This window comes from Lutra lutra, chromosome 1 (assembly GCF_902655055.1).
Source record: "Lutra lutra chromosome 1, mLutLut1.2, whole genome shotgun sequence".
Classification (NCBI taxonomy): Eukaryota; Metazoa; Chordata; class Mammalia; order Carnivora; family Mustelidae; genus Lutra; species Lutra lutra.
In genome coordinates this window covers 202,071,711-202,086,921 of record NC_062278.1, presented here as the reverse complement: position 1 = coordinate 202,086,921, position 15,211 = coordinate 202,071,711, and the positions used below count along the sequence as shown (strand labels likewise).

The 15,211-nt window shown below is 40.3% G+C and overlaps 1 protein-coding gene across 25 annotated transcripts in view; it reads right to left on the bottom strand.

The window, feature by feature from the left end:
- Positions 1 to 15,211, bottom strand: part of PBRM1 (polybromo 1) — a 131,262-nt gene that overhangs the window by 9,066 nt on the left and 106,985 nt on the right. For 14 of the 25 annotated variants that reach the window (XM_047692109.1, XM_047692071.1, XM_047692064.1 and 11 more), the window contains 4 exons: positions 7,955 to 8,138; positions 6,982 to 7,192; positions 6,151 to 6,352; positions 2,589 to 2,753 (listed from right to left, as the gene is read on the bottom strand). In XM_047692109.1, the coding sequence (XP_047548065.1) occupies positions 2,589 to 2,753; positions 6,151 to 6,352; positions 6,982 to 7,192; positions 7,955 to 8,138 (762 nt within the window). The remainder of the gene's footprint in view (positions 1 to 2,588; positions 2,754 to 6,150; positions 6,353 to 6,981; positions 7,193 to 7,954; positions 8,139 to 15,211) is intronic. The other 11 variants (XM_047692155.1, XM_047692203.1, XM_047692210.1 and 8 more) reach the window with 1 other exon arrangement.

The following is a 15,211-nucleotide window of genomic DNA, read 5'->3' as shown; positions in this document are numbered from 1 at the left end:
GAAAATGCAATTGTTACTTCTGTCTCTGAATTCACATAAACCTTCAGTTAACAGGGAACATTTTAAATGAGGTACAGAACTTCTGTGAACAGAGGTTTTTATTCCTTTGTTTTCAAAGTGCATCCTCACAACACAAAATAGTTTCTCCTGGCTAGGGAAGAGTTTCAAGAAACAAGTATTTTTGGCAAAAGGAGTGAAAGGAAGAAAATAATTTCAAAATGTCAAAAACTCACCTAGCAAAAGACCTTTAAAGCCACACGACATTTTTTTAAGCAAGAAAAACAACTTGACTCTTCTAGGATTTGAAATGATCACAATAAACAGAGCATAAGACCCCCCGAATGCAATCACCTTTGGTCACAGCTTCTTGCACAAAGGGAGGCTTGAGGGACTGGTGCCAAAGCTCGTTTTTATAAAATACTCTTTGTAGAGGGACCCTGGGAAACAGTGGAAAACTCCAGATTCTAAGGATTTTACTCTTTGACTTTCCCTCAAGGACTGTTTGAAAGGTATTTGTTTATAAAAGTTTATTTAGTCTTTCGAAGCTGTAAAATTACTGAAAATAAATCTGAGATTGCTTCAGCCTGCTTCACGAGTCATATCTAAGCTGACTGAAAAACTTACACAAACCAGTAAAGTGAATTTTTAAATAATAATACTTCTACACATGAAACAGGATTATGGGTTTCATTTTTTTTAAAAATGAGAGTTCAGAGAGTAAAAACTACTTTTGTACAGACACTCATCTTAAACATAGGAGATCGAAGCTACCAAACGGCCTTTTAACCACGCTACCAGAGACAGCTTTCAGGGACTAGTAGGTGGGAGTTTAAGAATGTTGGGAGGCTTTGCTTTCAATTACAAAAGCCCATCTGAACGCAGCCTTCACAGGCTGTGGTTGAAGAAATTATTAAGAGCTGAAAGACATGACACTTGTCTTCATTAAACTGTACTTTGGCACTTATTATCCCAGTCACATGTGTTCAAATGAGCTTTAATGCTTGTAAGCAAAGCTGGTCTCAGACAGCAACAAGGCTAAGACTTGGGCCCTAAGCAATCTGTAAACCCATGAAAAATCACCCTCTCCACTGCGAAGTTCCTGCTGTGGACCAAAGACTACTACTGCCTGTAGAGACTGCTTGCTTACCCTTCACTCCCATGGCCCGGAATCTGGGCAACACATGCTTAATAATGGAGCAGGGTCTTTCTAGAAGGGTCTTTCTCCTCACCCATCAGAGCGCTGTGATGTTATTCCCCAACAGGGAGCTAAAATGCTGCAGCTGCTGTGTTTTAAAGTTTTTAGCTGTTTGAATTCATTTTGGTAATGTGTCCCCGGGCTTTTTAGTCAAGGGCACAGTGCTACAAGATCACATATCAAACAGAACAAAACAGGATGTCAAGGAGGGAATTCTAACTTTCAAAGTCCCCATGTTCAAGGCCTGATTTATAAAACCCTCTGGAACCCCATTAACCAAAATGGGCCATGGAATAGAGCAGGCGGTCATGAGATTTGTTAGATCAACGTCAGTTACACTGAAAGTACTGAAAAGCCATGATTCAGATGTGCTCTGGCGAGTGCAACTGCTGAGCTCAGCGACAGTGCATTTGAGAACCTGCCATCACAAAAGGTAGGAGCGACAATGGAAAAGTTATCCTATGCTACTCTCCCTTAAAAAGCAAATACAAAAAAGCAAAAACAAAAACAGCATCCCAATGAGCCTGCCTTGAACAACACTGTCTGGACTCCCTGTAAAGAGAGGTCAGACCGCTTGCTTAAGAAGACACTCAGGTGGTTTGAATGGACCTCACCAGGCTTAGGGAGATCACAAAGGAGGGACCCGAGAAGCGGTCTGCACTGGAGACAGGTCGGACAAGGATATTCAATTCAAGAATAGCCAAATTTGCTATGGCCACCAGAACCAGAGACAACACACACAAGCAAACCACATTCATCATTTTCTTTTCTTTTTTTAAAAATATGTGACTGGGATACTAACAGAAAATGCAGTTTAATGTAATTAAATAGAAAAGCATTACAGAGTGGGCACAATGAATTGAATAAGGACTTTGTATTCCACTTAGCAGTCATGCACATTAGTGACCAAGAAAGGATTTACAATTCATTGTCAAAAATCCTTTTAAATGGCCAGTCTCTTAAGGATGGCTGCAGCAGAACAAGGCAAACTGAATACTGGAATGAGGGGGAGAATCAACATCACCTGAATGCTAGTTTTGTGTTTTCTCTTGGGAATCCCTCCAGAGCGGAATCCAGGATCTGTTTATGCTTTCTGCTCTAGCGCTCTACATCGAGAGCGGTCTAGGGTGGGGTATGTCGCCAGACCATGCCCACAGCCAGGCTAGAGCTGCTCCCTATCAATCCCCAGGGCTGGGCCCAGGGCCCATTTCTGGGGCAGAGGGGAGGCATTGCCCATATGGGAGAGGCGATATAAGGACGATATGGACGACTTCAAACTTTGACTCTGCCATGAGAAAAGCCTAAAGACTGTGGCCTACTCCTCATTGGAGAAAAAAAAAAATGAAGGAATTTCTTAAAAGTGGAAAAAAATGGTCTTAGCTCCTGTTTTTACCTGCAACAGGTGTCAACTGCTGATTGAGCATCCCCATTGGTGTTGGTGGTGGCACCACCCCCATGAGAGCCCCCACAGGGGTGCCTGCTCGGGGAGAAGCACTCGGCTGCTGTTGCTGTGCTGCTCGCTCTCTCTCCTGCTGCTCAGCAACTTTAGCTGCCCGCTCTGTAAAGGCATTTCAGATTTTCAATTCTGTTTTTAACCCAGGAATTCAAAATACCATCCATTGCATTCAACAGGACTAGTAAAAACACAGGCAACAGTTCTGTCTCAACGGAAGGAACAGTAGGCGACTAGTCTCAACACAGGAGGAGTCGGGCCGATTTCACTCGGTAACCTAGAGTCCAGCTTTCCTATCCCATCTTGAGAACTGGTCTGCAAAGATTTCAAGAATGTTAAGACTGCAACACACATTCAGAAAGCACAGGTTTTATTTAAACACGTCAGCAGCGAAACCAACGTGGTTAATCTCACAAGGCACCCTGAAGATGAGAAGCGCTGCCGTTATTCTAGTATTAATAGCATTACAAATTATTCATAATTTCAACATGAAGCAATTCCATGGCCCATTATAATTTTTGGCACAACTGTTACTTACACTACTTTCCTGATTCCTTGCACCCAATTTTACTATGATTTGAGGACTCTTGTCCTAAGTGTCATGGGGTTTAGCAGCTGAAGAAAATTAACTCTGTAAGGGAAAAGTAGCTTACTGCCTCCTCCACAAGGTTTTAGGGAAAATAAATACTACTTTCTACATCCTAATTAAGCCAAGAGGTCATGTTTAATAAACCCCAAGGGGAAAATACTCCAGGCTACAGTCATTCAAAGCAGGGAATATGTATACACATATGAAGCAATGGACATGTACTGCCAGAACCAGGTTTCCTGAAGCTGAGCAGTTCAGTAGTGACCATAAATTATCCTAAATCAGCAAAAGTTCCAAGAATTCACTCTTATTTTATTCCAAAATGCAAGAGGAGCATTTGCTTGTGCCAGTTCTGGGCTGTGGAACACACCTTGCTACGTCTCTTATGCCTTTGAGCTGTTCTGTCCTGTACCTCCATAGCCAGTAGTCCCCAACAATCACATTCCCAGTCTTTTTAGGAGCTAGCAGCCTGGACCCTTTCTAGAAAACTCTAGAAATGTGTATTCCCCACACACCCACAATACAGGGCTTATACTGCTTCCCCACTCATATAAAGGAAAGCCTCCTTACTCCTCACAGGGCAAACTGAGGCTGGGAGACAGGTAGTGACTTGTCCAAGGCTACAGAGAGAACCAGCAACATGTGGTCCTGACTCATGATAGCACATTCCGCTGCCACACATTAACCCTCCAACATGGAACTTAAAAGATACTGTTGGCTGATCGAAGGAATGGAAAATAGCTTGAGATTCCATGGCTTTAAAGAGAATCAAGAAGCAACAGCTCCAGTCCTCTGTTAGTGTATAAGAATGTGAAAGTCAAGCAAGTCAAAGCTTCCTAGGCTACGACAGAGTTGCCAGATAGGCAAGTCATCACTCACTAACACTGTCCCAGTTTACAGATCCTCTGTACAATGAGCGTGAGGGCACAAAGGCCATCTGAACAACCCATTTCCTTGTGCTAGCAGTGAAAAAAAAACACTGAGTGACCTAGAGCCCCACATTAAATTCTAGTATTTTCATTACACAAATGACAGTAAAATGGGAGAGCAAAAAAAAAGTTGAAAAAAGAAAAATTCGATCTCTGCATCAGATACAGGACTGGCTACCTATTGGCTCTTTCCAGGAAGTGCCCAAGGGACTATGTTGGAAAAGAGAATTGTTAAATGAAGCCAGCCAAACTCCAAACTCTGGGTTTTGAATTCAAAACCAAATTGGGTTTTGGTCACAACAACAGAAGTTCAGATTTTGTTTCAGATAGACACTGCTGAGTCATACCCAACTCATCTCACTCGGTTTTCCCTGAATTTCAGACTCCCTTGGATATGGGAGACTTTCCTGGAAGCCATCATTTCTCCCTCTCTTCAGCCCTGCTCCAGTGTTTTTACTTTTACACTACATCCAGACACATCTGTCTTTCTTCACATTCTAAATAACCAGCCATAGAATATGGGCTTCATTTGACTTAGATGGGCCTTTACACCCAAGTGAGCTTCATTTCCAACGCTCCTCCAGTGGAGTGATATCTTTGGTCTTAACTATCATTAAGGTCAGAAATATCAAAGCTCTATAAACTTGGACATTGTCCACCCCCCCTGCCCCCAAAGTCTGAGATTCTTATGGAACTGACTAGGGTTTCTTAAAGAGAATTCTGCAAATTATTTGTTCTTTATGATATTAAAAGGTATTATATGAATACTTGGTCAAGTTTCAGAAAATGCCAGGTGAAAAAAAACAGGTGTTTACTGTAGGTCTTAAAGACTTTAATGTGGGAATATGCACTGTTAAGTTTCCAAGAGTGAAAGTGTCTGGAGTACTTCTCAAACTGGTTTTGCCACAAAGGTTTTTCTGGCTAACATCTTGTAGGATTAGGATTCTGCAGAAAATCTCTGGGGAAGCCTGTCAGATAATTTTATAATTATCAATTGATATAAATGAGAGGAATAAAATCTTTTTAAAAAATTTTTTTGGAAACACCATAAACTTTAACAAAGGAGGCAGCCCTAATTAATTTCTTTATGTTTCCTGGAAAATAATGGACTTAGCCAAGAAGAGTTATGGTTGACCACAGTGGTGAAACACTGAGAGATAGCTCTAAACTGGCAAAATGAACCATCACATACAATACCAAATGGAAAAATATAGCTCCAAAGGCAAGAGTACTGCCTAAGCTAATGTTCATTACTCATTTATTAAAGGTATGCCTGACATTAAAAAATAAAAACAAAAAACAAACCCAAAATCTCTCTCAGTACTTGTCCCTAAAGACTAAGAACCACCAAATCCTTAAAGGAAAGCTCACGGCCCAAAATGATTTAATTATAGAGTAAAAGGAGAATGAAGGCGATTGAGCTTTATCAGAGACTTCAAGTGCCTTAAAAGTAGCCACGAATGCAGACACAGCACAGGCCAGGACTGGCCGAGGAAACCAAGCGCTTTCAGCCAAGCCTCAGCCTGGAGCTTAAACGTGTGGCTTATCAAGAGCCATAATAGATGCTAATTTTGAAAGCCCCCTTTCAGATGAATTTTACCCAAAATTTTAATTTAACATACTTGTACAATCATTCCCCAGCTCAACACATGTGTGCTTACAGGGCTCAATGAAAGAAGAAAACCATGCAAATTTTAATAGCAAAATATTTGTTTGAGAAATTTTTTGGGAAAAAGAAACAAAACAAAACAAAACAAAACCAACACCCCACCAGGATCAAAGGCCAAGTCAGGGTCAGTGCTTGCTCGGTCAGGACAAGGCTGGCATTTAAACTGCTGGATGGGAGCCATTTCAGACAGTCCCCAACACAAAGTTCATGTGCAAGTGGTAAGAACAAGAGAGTAAAACCTGTCTACGCACGTGCATTCCTGAAAACACCCCCTTGCTTAGAAAACTGAGATAGTTGCGCCTAGTTTCTATTTACCTTCATATTCTGCTTTCTTGGCTGTCTCAAGGTTTCTCCATTCTGTCCCCACCAGTCGGCTGAGCTCCCCAAAAGAGTAGTCTGGGTGCTGGGCCTTAATCACAGCTCTCATCTCACTGCTGAACAGGATGTAGCCACTCATGTTGATTTTCCGTTTGGAGCCTTCCTTCTTTGCACTGCCTTTGGCAGACTTTGGGGTAGACTGTAAGATAGAAAGCTCTTATAGTGCATCAGAACATCGCATCTGGTTAACTGCTCAAGGTTTCTGGAAGCCAGGAACATGTGATTCAATAGTTACTGTTCTGTAGACATGTTTAACTTAGAGCTGGCCATTTCCTTGGTCTAAAGAGTTCTTCCTTGCCGCTTACCATATAAGAAATAAATGAAAGTTTCACTGAATTCCATGACTATAATTTGTAATGATGACCTCACAATTACATCTTGGGAAAATTCTGAATGAGGAAAAAATATGAATAGGGATCACCTCCACCCAGATGAGGGTCTATAGGAGGAGAGAATGGAAAGATATGAACAGTAAAAGCTAGAGTAACAGGGTGATGCCACTCTTCATTGCTCTCCTTTAACACAGGGCAGGGAGAGCATTCTAACTTAATGTGCCATTAAAAATAGTTATCTATGCACATTTTAAAAAGACAAGAAATTAAAAACTTTTCTTAGTGGCATCAAGAAAGAAAAAAAATCAGTTCCTTCCTGCAGAATTGCAGGCTGAAGCTCACATATGTGGGGGCTAGATGTCTCCTTCCTTTGGCTTGAGCGTGCTATGAACCAAAGCTGAGACTAAGACAAGTAACAGGAACTTGTCACCATCACCTGTGGGGGTGTGTAGGGCATGAGATCCAGTTCACTGGCCAGGGGGGTCTGAAGTTGAGGTAGAGAAGGAGGCTCAATGACTTCACTATCCTCTTCTCCCATCTCTTCAATATCATCATCTCCACCTTCTAACTCAGCAAATTTAGCCTCTAGCAACTGGATCTTCTTTTCCAACAAAGGTGAGGGCTCTTTCTGAGGAACAATTGGTTTTCTAAAAGAAGTGAAATAAAAAATAATAAATAAATAAAATCCCCAAACACCCCTCCAGGATTCATCAGAAAGCAACACTTTGGTTTAAGATTTAGAAGACTTCCTGGGGCATCTGGGTGGCTTAGTTAGTTAAGCGTCTGACTCTTGGTTTCAGCTCAGTTCATGGTCTTGGGAGTCATGGGATTGAGCCCTGAGTTGGGCTTTGCACTCGGTGCAACAGGGCTTTGCACTCAGTGCAGTCTGCTTGTCCCTCTCCTTCTGCTCCTCCCTGCGCTCACTCTCTCTCATAGGTAAATAACAAAATTAAAAAAAAAAAAAAGATTTCCGCAATCTGCAATGTATACTCTAAATCAGCAAATGAAAGAACTTAAATGTGTATTTATAAAAGTCACATGTACTCATGGATGTTTGTATTTTAAAGGATAGTGCTGAATACCCACAAAAGTACTTGCCCATATAGTGAAAAGAATTTTCATACTGTGGAACTAGGCAATCTCTTAACAGGCTATAAACTAGATTCAAGGAATCTGCCTCCATATTACAATTACTAGAGTCCATGTCAAGGGCAGTTACCACATCTCAGCAGATTAGGAAGATTTTCCTTTAATTTTTAGCTGAATTAATATTTTCTATTTGAAATGTATACTGTTCTAGTTTTAGACCTAAGAAAAACAAAAAAACCACTATGGTCTACACAATTTTGATATCAGTTTTCCTATTAAGAGCTAAACTGCTCTTTTCTCTTTTGTTTTTCAAACTTTACCTGAAGTAATAAATCTCATCATCTACCACTTTAGCAGAGAGTGAAAACCTCTTCAGTCCTTTGAATTTCTTCATCTGTTTGTCACTCTCGTTGTAGCGGCTCTCACAAAGCAGAATGTCATTTTCTGGTATTTCAGTTGGTCTGCAGGAGAGGAAGTCCTTGAATGACAACACAGCACATTTTCCTGAAAGACAGATTTGAGGGAAATTAAAGGAGTGAACTGTGGCTATAGCTAACAATTATTTTAAAATTTTTATTATTTTTGAATGAATACATTCACATGATTCAAAAGTCAGATATAAAAGGTATACACAGGTGTAAGGATAAGTGTGCAAATCAACAGATTAAAAGTCTAGATATGAATCCATACAACTGGATTTTTACAAGCAATGGGTTATTGACAAGGGTGCCAAGACAATCTGAGGCGGGGAGAAAGAGTCTCTTTAACAGACAGTGCTGGGACAAGTGAATTTCCATATGCAAAAGAATGGAGTTGGACTCCTACCTCCCACCATATACAAAAATGTAACTCAAAATGCATCAAAGACCCAAATGTAAGAGCTGTAACTATAAAACCCTTAGAAGAAAACATAGGTATGAATGTTTATGACCTTCTATTAAGCAATGGTTTCACAGATGTGACATCAAAATCATAAGCACTCAAATAAACTGGACTTCATCAAAATGAAAAACTTTTGTGCTTCAAAGCCCACTCTCAAGAACGTGAAATGGCAACCCACAGAAGAAGTATGTGTAAATCATATTTCTGGTAAAAAAGTCTGGCATCCAGAACATACAAAGAACTCCTATAGCTCAACAATAACCAAACAACCCAATTATAAAACAGGCAAAGGATCTGAATAGACATTTCCCCAAAGAAGATATACAAACGGACAATATGCACATCAAAAAAAGCTCAACATCATTAATCATTAGGGAAATGCAAACTGAAACTACAATGAGATACCAGTTGATACCCATTAGAATGGCTATTACATTAAAAAAATAAACCAGAAATGAGGCACCTGGGTGGCTCAGTTGCTAGGCGTCTGCCTTTGGCTCAGGTCATGATCCCAGGGTCCTGGGATCGAGCCCTGCATTGGGCTCCCTGCTCAGTAGAGGCCTACTTCTCCCTCTCCCTCTCTCACTCTCCCTGCTTGTATTCCCTCTCACTGTCTCTCTCTCTCTCTCTGTGTCAAATAAATAAATAAATCTTTAAAAAAAAACCAAAACAACAAAACAAAACCAGAAAAATAATTAGTGTGGACAAGGATGTGGAGAAATTGGAACCTTTGTACATTGCTGGTGGGAATGTAAAATAGTGTAATTGCTATGGAAAACAGCTTGGCAGTTTCTCAAAAAGTTAAACAGAGGGGTGCCTGGGTGGCTCAGTGGGTTAAAGCCTCTGCCTTTGGCTCAGGTCATGATCCCAGGGTCCTGGGATCGAGCCCTGCATTGGGCTCTCTGCTCAGCAGGGAGCCTGCTTCCTCCTCTCTCTCTCTGCCTGCCTCTCTGCCAACTTGTGATCTCTGCCTGTCAAATAAATAAATAAAATCTTAAAAAAAAAAGTTAAACAGATTGCTATATAATCTAGAAATGCTATCTCTAGGTAAATATCCAAAAAACTGAAAATAACTCAATTAGACACTTGTATACCAATGTTCACAGCAGCATTATTCACAACAGTCAAAAGGCAAAAACCACCCAAATGGCCATCAACAGATGAATAAACAAAACGTTATATATACATATAATGCAATATTACTCAGCTTTAAAAAGGAGTAAAATTCTGATACATGCTACATCCTGGATGAACCTTGAGAAGATAATGCTAAAGTGAAATAAGCCAGACACAAAAGGACAACTATCACATGATTTCACTTACATGAGCTACCTAGAATAGGCAAAATTCATAGAGACAGAAAGCAGAACAGGTATTACCAGGAGCTGGGAGAAATGGGTAGTTACTGCTTGCTGGGCACAGAAGTTTCTGTCTGAAAGATAAAAATTCTAGAATTGAACAGTGGTGATGGTTACATAATATCATCAAGAGACTTCGAATCACTGAACTGTACACTTAAAAATGGTTAAAATTCAAGGTCTAGCAAGATAGTGGAGGAGTAGGAGACCTAAATTTCATCTGGTCCCAGGAATTCAACTGGGCAGTTACCAAAGCATTCCAAACACCTACAAACTCAATAGGAAATAGAAGAGCAGCAACTCTATGAACAGAAAAGTGACCACTGTCTGGGAGGCAGGATGTGACAAGTGAATCTGAGGGAAGAGGGACTACGGTGTGAGGTGGGGGGGAGCCTCTGTCAGCTGGCTCTCAGCAAGTGAGAGAGCTGTGGAGCATAAAATCAGAACTTTCATAAATCTGCTCCGCTGAGGGATGTCACTCCAGTGGCCAAGTTGGGTAGAGCCCTTGCTGGGACAGTGTGGTCTCAGGTCCTGCGGGGTCACAGAAAGATCGGGGGTGTCTGTGGCAGAGCTGCCAGGTATCAGAGCCGGGAAGCTGGCGGCAGAGATGGAGCCGAGCAGTGGGCTCTCAGCTCGAGGTTACCTTAAACTGTGATCCAAGGCACAGTTGGACCACTGCTCTTTGAGCAGGGACTCCACAAATGGCAGATCCAGGGAGACCCACCTCCTTCCTCCTCCTGGAGGAGCGGTGCGGGAGTACGCAGCAAGAATCTGCTGGGTTTGGAGACTCCAAACAGTGCCGTGTGCCAGAGATAGAAACGCTTAGTCTGGGTGAGCACGGAGTGCTGCCGGAGACCAGGGAGATGGGAGGGATTGACTGCTTTTCTCTGAGGGCGCACTGAGGAGTGGGGTCTCAGCTTCTCCAGGCTGGAGATTGGGAGGCCGCCATTTTCATTCCCGTCCTCCAAAGCTGTACAGAAAGCGTTCAGGGAACAAAAGCTCCCAGAGCAAACCTGAGCAAATTACTTTGCCTGGCTCCTAGCAAGGGTGGCGCAATTCTGCCTTGGGCAAAGACATTTGAGAATCACTGCAATAGGCCCCTCCCCCAGGAGATCAAAAAGAACATCCAGCCAAGACCAAGTTCACTGATCAAAGAGAACTGTGGAACTCCAGAGACAGGGGAATGCAACACATAGAATTCATGGTCTTTTTTCCCATGATTCTTTAATCTTTCAAAGTTAATTTTTGAAATTTTCTTTATTTTTTTTCTTTCTCTTTTTGTTTTTTTAAAGTTTTCTTCTTTCCTTTCCAACCAACTTATCAATTCCTTTTTTAAAATCTTTAATTTTCATATTTATAGTCATACTCTACCTCTTCATTGTATTTAACCTTATTTTTTATAAATATATAAGTTTTTCTTTCTTTAAAAGTTTGGGATGCAGTTTCTTCTAACAGACCAAAATATACCCTAAATCTTGTATATAGCTTTGTTCTACTCACCTGCCTGATCATATTTTTTTAAAAATTTTCTTTCTTTTCTCAACCAACTTCAAATCAATTCCTTTTAAAAAATCTTTTTAAATTTTCATTTTTACAGTCATATTCCATCCCTACATTGGATTTACCCTTATTTGTGTGTGTGCATGCGTGTATGTATATACATATAGACACACGTGCGTGCGCACACACATACACACATATATATGTATATTATATACAGTTTTTCTTTCTTTAAATATTGGAAGGCAGTTTCTTCTAACAGACTAATACACACAGAATCTAGTGTGTGGCTCTGTTCTATTCACCAGCCTGATCATATTGTTTTCCCCCCCTCAGGGTTTCAGGTCTCTTCTGATTTGTTTAACATATATTTTTCTGTTGTTGTTACCATTTTAGCATTTTGTTATCTCATTCAGGTAGTCAGGAAAAAATGACTAAACAAAACTCACACCTCAAAAAAAAGAAAAAGAAGAGGTACCAACTGCCAGGGATCTATCAACATGGACATTAGTAAGTTATCAGAACTAGGGTTCAGAATGACAATTATAAAGACACTAGCTGAGCTTGAAAAAAGCATAGACGATAGAGACGATAGAGAATCCCTTTCTGGAGAAATAAAATCTAACCAAGTCGAAGTAAAAAAGGCGATTGATGACATACATGCAATCAAATATGGAGGCTCTAACTGCTAGAGTAAATGAGGCATAAGAGAAAATTAGTAGTATAGGAGACCAAATGATGGAGAATAAAGAAGCTGAGAAAAAGAGAGATAAACTACTGGATCACAAGAAAAAGAGAGATAAACTACTGGATCACAATTCTTGAGAATTCAAGAGATAAGTGATACTGTAAGATGAAATAGTATTAGAATAACTGGGATACCAAAAGAAGAAAAAAGAGGGGGGTGGGGAGAAGGTATATTGGGGTAAATTATACCAGAGAACTTCCCTAATTTGGGGAAGGAAATGGGCATCAATATTCAGGAGGCACAGAGAACCCACCTCAAAATCAATAAAAATAGGTCAACACCCTGACATCTAACAGTAACACTTACCAATGTCAGAGACAAAGAGAAAATCCTGAAAGCAGCTCAGGAGAAGAGGCCTATAACCTACAATGGTAGAAACATTATATTGGCAGCAGACCTATCCAAAAGAGACCTGGCAGGCCAGAAAGGGTTGACATAATATATTCAGAGCACTAAACGAGAAAAATATGCAGCTAAGAATACTACATCCAGCTAGCTGTTATTGAAAACAGGAGAGTTTAAAAGCTTCCAGGATAAACAGAAACTAAAAGAATTTGCAATAACCACACCAGTCTTACTAGAAATATTGAAAGAGGTCCTCTAAACAAAAAGAGAGCCTAAAAGTAACATAGACTAGAAAGGAAGAGCAAAAATATACTGTAACAGTCACCTTCAGGCAATACAATGGCACTAAATTCGTATCTTTCATTGCCCTGAATATAAATGGGCTAAGTGCCTCAATCAAAAGACAAAGGGTATCAGGTCGGATAAAAATATTAGACCCATTGATATGCTGTCTGCAAGAGACTCATTTTAGACTCACAGACACGTCCAGATTTAAAGTGGGGAGTGGAAAACCATTTATCATGCTGACAGACATCAAAAGAAAGCTGGGGTGGCAATCCTTAGATCAGACAAATTAGATGTTAAACCAAAGACTATAATAAGAGATGGGAAAGGACACTCTATCATACTTAAAGGGTCTATCCAACAAGAAGATCTAACAATTATAAATATTTATGCCCCCAACATGGGAGCAGCCAATTATATAAGCCAATTAATAACAAAATCAAAGAAACAGACTGACAATAACACAATAATAGTAGAGGACTTTAACACCCCTCTCACTGAAATTGACAGATCATCTAAGCAAAGGATCAACAAGGAAATAAGGGCTTTAAATGACACACTGGACCAGATGGACTTCACAGACATATTCAGAACATTCCATCCTAAAGCAACAGAATACATATTCTTCTCCAGTGTACACAGAACATTCTCCGGAATAGATCACATCCTGGGTCATGAATCAGGTCTCAACCAGTGCCAAAAGATTGGGATCCCTCCCTGAATATTTTCCAACCACAATGCTTTGAAACTTGAACACAATCACAAGAGGAAAATTGGTAAAAACTCAAATACATGGAGGCTAAAGAGCATCCTACTAAAGAAGGAATGGGTCAACCAGGAAATTAAAGAAGAATTTAAAAAACTCCTGGAAACAAATGAAAACGAAAACACAACTCTTCAAAATCTTTGGGACACAGCAAAAGTGGTCCTTAGAAGAAAGTATATAGCAGTACAAGCCTTTTCCAAGAAACAAGAAAGGTCTCAAATACATAGCCTAACCTTACACTTAAAAGAGCCGGAGAAAGAATGGCAAATAAAGCCTAAACCCAGCAGGAGAAGAGAAATAATACAGATCAGAGAAGAAATCAGTCATATAGAAACCAAAAGAACAGTAGAACAGATCAATGAAACTAGGAGCTGGTTCTCTGAAAGAATTAAGACTAATAAACCCCTAATCAGACTTATCAAAAAGAAAAGAGAAAGAAAGGACCCAAATAAATAAAATCATGAATGAAAGAGGAGAAATCACAAGAGCACCTGGGTGGCTCAGTTGGTTAAGAGTCTGCTTTGGGTTCAGGTCATGATCCCAGGGGTTCTGGGATGGAGTCCCACATCGAACTCCCTACTCAATGGGGAGTCTGCTTCTCCCTCTCCCTCTGCTGGCTCCTTCTGCTTTTGTGCTCTCACTCGTGCTCTCTCTCTCAAATAAATGAACAAAATCTTTTTTAAAAAAGGAAAAAACTGGGGTGCCTGGGTGGCTCAGTGGGTTAAGCCTCTGCCTTCCACTCAGGTCATGATCTCAAGGTCCTGGGATCGAGCCCCACATCGGGCTCTCTGCTCAGCAGGGAACCTGCTTCCCCTTCTCTCTCTGCCTGCCTCTCTGCTTACTTGTGATCTCTCTCTCTCTGTCAAATAAATAAATAAAATCTTAAAAAAAAAGGAAAAATTAAAAAAACAAAAAAGAAAAAGAAAGAGGAGATATCACAACCAATACCAAAGAAATACAATTATAAGAACATATTATGAGAAACTATATGCCAATAAATTAGACAATCTGGAAGAAAAGGATGCATTCCCAGAGACTATAAACTACCAAAACTGAATCAGGAAGAAATAGAAAACCTGAACAGACCCATAATCAGCAAGGAAATTGAAGCAGTAATCAAAAATCTCCCAACAAACAAGAGCCCAGGGCCAGACGGCTTCCCAGAGGAATTCTACTAAACATTTAAAGAATTAACACCTATTCTCCTGAAACTGTTCCAAAAAATAGAAATGGAAGGAAAACATCCAAACTCATTCTATGAGGCCAGCATTACCTTGATCCCAAAACCAGACAAAAACCCCATCAAAAAGGAATATTACAGACCAATATCCTGGATGAGCATGGATGCAAAAATTCTCACCAAAATACTAGCCAATAGGCTCCAACAGTACATTAAAAGGATTATTCACCATGACCAAGTGGGATTTATTCCAGCGCTGCAAGGTTGGTTTAACATCCGCATATCAATCAGTGTGATACAGTACGTTAATCAAAGAAAGAATAAGAACTACGCGATACTCTCAACAGATGCAGAAAAAGCACCTGACAAAGTACAGCATCCTTTCTTGATCAAAACTCTTCACAGTGTAGGGATAGAGGGAACATACCTCAATATCATAAAAGCCACCTATGAAAAACCCACACCAAATATCATTCTCAATGGGAAAAATCTGAAAGCTTTACTCCTAAGGTC